We start from the raw sequence: 4,284 nt of genomic DNA, 5'->3' as shown, positions 1-4,284 counted from the left end.
CTGGAAAAGAAGAAGCAATGGAAGTTTAGTGTCTGCAGGATGTCAAGGAATTCAGTTGTTACTCAGCTCTCCCAGGTACATCTTAAATTTACTAAAACAGATGCAAGATCTCAATCCTCCTTTTTGTCTTTACCCTGAAGAACCATACAGACTGTAATAGCCTTACCAAAAAACCCAACAASAAGGGATGTAAAAAAATGTACACACAATACTGCCTCCGTGTTTCTCTCTGCCCCTATGACTTCTCATTCCCATCCCAAAGATGTCCTCCTCCCTAATCAGGCTCTCTACCAGTTTTCCCCAATTATCTGCAGTACTGTCCATGATTTCAGCCATCAAGCACTTCCAAAATCACATGTGATGTCTCCTGACAGARCCCTGGGCTGCCTTAAGTTTCCCAAGTTTTGCAAACCCTAGGGATTAGAATTCCCCCATGTATTGTGACAATCAGAAGAGCAGCACTATCCTGCCTCTTCCCTGCTTTGGTTCTGCTTTCCCTCTAYCCCTTCTTGCCCTTGTCTGCTCTCCCAAGGTGCCCCATCCAGGTCTTGCAGAACTGAGGAAAAGGATCTATTTTCAGCAGAACTGATGTTCAGAACTGAACCAGACCCCAGCATTTAAGTTACTGTAAGAAGTGAGAAAGAAACAGCTATAAAATGCTGTAAACATGTTGTGCCCTGGCAAAAGTGACTAATTCAAGGACCAGAAGTTTCCACTTCTCCTCTTTCCCAACAGAAGGGAATGCAAAGCAAAAAGACTCCTGTAACTACAYCTGAATTACTGCCTCTAATGGGTGCAAAAGTCAATGCAAATGTGTAATTTTGCATTACTTAATTCTATACACTTCAGTGAAACACAKTTTCTGTAGCTGCAATTTTGGAGGGCAATCCTCAGCCTCAGGAGCTGGGATCTCCCAGCACACAGAGATCAGATCTGCAAAGCCCAGAACAGGCCTGTTCTCCTGACTCAGTTGCTGAGATGGAGAGAGATGCAGAGTAACTTCTGGAAGACACAACCAAACGCAATGAAAGGAAGCCACTCCAAATGATAACAAATGAAAAGGAATCCAGCAGTGGCAGTGACCTGGCTCTGTGTTCAGCACAGGTTCTGTCCTCACCTGCCCTCTCCCCTTTGAGGGTGTCCCACACGTTGCAGTTGAAGTCGTCGTATCCCGCGAGCAGGAGGCGCCCGCTCTTGGAGAAGGCGACGGAGGTGATGCCACAGATGATGTTGTCRTGGGAATACATCATCAGCTCCTGGTCTGCTCGCAGGTCAAACAGCCGGCACGTGGCATCGTCAGAGCCGGTGGCAAACGCGTGGCCATTGGGGAAAAACTGCAAATTTTAACAGAGAGAGGAGAGTCTGACACTGGAAAAACAYACTGGTCGTGTGTTAGTTTATGAAYRTCAMAGGATTATTGTACCAGGGTGATCAAAGGCAGAATGTTTTGTTTTAATGAAATATCTGCATGTTAAAAAGTGCATGTACACAGCTGTGCAAGGGAACACCTCTGGGGCAGTACTGGGGACACCTGAGTGGCTGGAATTGTACCCAAGCAGGTCCTGTGTGAGCTGTAACAGGAGTCACAGRGGATGCCACTGACTCCCACAAAACAGAGCAAACCCCAGCTCTGCACATCCTGCCTGAAGTGGAACACAATGTTCCATCCTGAGCTGGTCAGCCAGGTGGCTCAGCCAAGACAGAAGCCTGCAAACAAGCAATTCAATTTCCTAAAAAAAATCTACTCCAAATCCAAGTTATTCTCTCAACAGTGATATTGATTGAAATGGGAATGAAGACAGCCCAGCACATCTCAGGGTCCAAGTCTAAGTATAGGAACAGCATTTTTGTACTGGTCATGTGTTTGGTATTTTCTCAGCCTTAACAATTTTTCATGTTTATGAAAAACAGATGCAGCTTCTACTTAGATTTCTTTCCCTATTTACCAGAGCTTGGGTCTTGCAGATCAGAACATAGTGTTACTATGACAGAGACAAAATATAATCCAGTTTCTAAATATTACCRAATTATTCCAGAGAATACTCAACATCAATACTGATTTTAACTGTCTTCCAGATTATTTCATTGGAGGCTCTTTTTGTTCAACAAAAAAACTTTCAGATGASGATGCTTGGCTGTGTTGCACCCTCTCAGTATACTGCATTTGTCTACAAGTTTCAGTTTTTAACACATTGCCACTTTTCAACAAGTTTCCCTAGTCCATTCTTTACTTCTTTAAAAAAGTGATGTCTCAGTTACTGAACAAAAACACAAGTGAAACTATTCCAGGAACAGCTGAGTGCATCACAGAAAATGGCAATAATATTTCAGTYACAAAGTAGATTGTAAGCTATTATACAGCCTTCTCCGTTGAGAACATATGCAATTGAACATTCTCTACCCCAACTAATTGATTTTAAATTGAGGTAGCTCAGTAGACTCCAAGTTAAATTCATGCAAATGTAGCCTTTATCCTCCCCCTTTCTTCCCACATGGCAACAGAGGATCACTTACACAAACTGCGTTAATGTCTGACACGTGCCCTGTGAAGGACTGCCTGCACATCCCATCGCGGATATCCCAAAGCTTCGAGGAGGCATCGCAGGCGCCCGAGACAAAAGTCCTCATGTCGGGACTTAGAGAGAGGCTCATCACATCTCCAGTGTGCCCAGTGAACGTGGTGGTCTGCTGGCCAGTTTCAATATCCCACAAAGCACTGCAGACAGTGACAGTGTTAACACAGTGTCTGTCATTATTTCACAGTTCAAGTTTTAAATACAAATTAAGGCACCGGAGARGGAAAAAAAAGAAGAAAGAGGAGGTGGGGAAGGCCAACAGAGCTCAAAAACTCACCAAGTGGTGTCTCCTGAGCTAGTGACAATTTGGTTGTCATCTAGGAAGCGGCAACAGGACAAGTATCCTAAAAACAAAACACTTCTGTAAGTTTTTGACCCAGGAGTAATAACTAAATGTTGAAATGCAAGAAGAACATCCAAGTCCTCCCACAGGCAGCCCATAACCCCACAAGCACTGAGCTGGAAGCAGGACTGTCTGCCTTGTGCAGTGACACGTGGCTGAAGGCAGAGCTGACCTGTGTGGCCCGGCAGCTCCCGGCTCACTCGCACGTTGCCCTCRCGGGTTTTGAGGTTGTAGATGGAGCAGATGTTGTCCAAACCTCCACAGGCCACGTAGTTACCAGAGGGAGCGTAGGCACAGGTCATCACCCAGGAGGAGCGCAGGGGGATGGCGTGCATCTGCAGGGACACAGCTGGTCAGGGCACAGTGACACCACGGGCACCCCAAGGGACAGTGCTGGGGTTTACACTACACACAACTCATTTCATTTTACACATCACACAGCCTGGCTGACAGAGCTCATCAGGGCACAGTGACACCATGGGCACCCCAAGGGACAGTGTTGGGGTTTACACTGCACAGAACTCATTTCATTTTACACATCCACACAGCCTGGCTGACAGACACCAGCACTATCTGCAGAGTGACATGCAGACCTTCAGTACATTATTTCATAGCAAAGCTATCCCAAACTTCAACATTTAAAACATTTGTTTATTCTAGTTAGACTTCTCTGTCAACTCCTTTATATTTTTGAACTATAGGTTATAAACAGGATGGTTGCACCCATGGAGACTGCACAGTTTATGGAAGCACAGCTCCCCACCACAATACCTAAGCTTTTCTCTAACAGCTTTTTCATCTTACTCTTTCTCTGCCTTCAAACCCAAAGCACTCTTGGAAATTCTGAGGTTTGTATTTTTACAATTCAAAACCAAATTAGTTTCAGACACAACACCACACAGACAGAGAAATACAGATACTGCACTAGTAAAGTAAGGGTGAAAATGTTACAATATTACAATGTAATTCGCTATTRCTTCAGAGACACAACCTGCAACACATCACTAATGCTCACCTAGCCACAAATGCAGCAAAGAGAGATTATGTCCGAATAAGAAAGACTGCTTTTGAGTTTTGAATTACAACCATAGGAAAAATAGACACAAGCCCGCTCAAACATACAATTTATACATGAATTATTAGCAAGGATTATAAATAATTACCTTATTTGTTGTATAACTATCCCAAATAATTAATTTTCCATCTTGAGAAGCACTGACTAGTAGCCTAAATACGAACACAAAACAAAATGTTAATATAAATCAAACAAAAAAAATCAGACATACATTATACATGATTACCAAGTGATTCAGAAGTTTCATATATTCTTTACTACTCTCTGCTTTATTATTTTTATTGGGAGGG

General features: G+C 43.5%; 1 protein-coding gene across 1 annotated transcript in view; it reads right to left on the bottom strand.

Annotated features, from left to right (window-relative positions):
• The window catches only part of GNB4 (G protein subunit beta 4), a 30,099-nt gene that overhangs the window by 4,291 nt on the left and 21,524 nt on the right, over positions 1 to 4,284 (bottom strand). The window contains exons 5-9 of the mRNA XM_057379686.1: positions 4,083 to 4,146; positions 3,092 to 3,254; positions 2,854 to 2,920; positions 2,515 to 2,716; positions 1,118 to 1,334 (exon numbers count right to left, since the gene is read on the bottom strand). Coding sequence (XP_057235669.1) covers positions 1,118 to 1,334; positions 2,515 to 2,716; positions 2,854 to 2,920; positions 3,092 to 3,254; positions 4,083 to 4,146 — 713 coding nt within the window. The remainder of the gene's footprint in view (positions 1 to 1,117; positions 1,335 to 2,514; positions 2,717 to 2,853; positions 2,921 to 3,091; positions 3,255 to 4,082; positions 4,147 to 4,284) is intronic.

Source organism: Malurus melanocephalus, unplaced genomic scaffold (genome assembly GCF_030028575.1).
Source record: "Malurus melanocephalus ecotype Western Australia unplaced genomic scaffold, MMel_1.1 scaffold_417, whole genome shotgun sequence".
In the NCBI taxonomy this organism is placed as follows: Eukaryota; Metazoa; Chordata; class Aves; order Passeriformes; family Maluridae; genus Malurus; species Malurus melanocephalus.
This window is presented reverse-complemented; position numbering and strand designations above follow the sequence as displayed.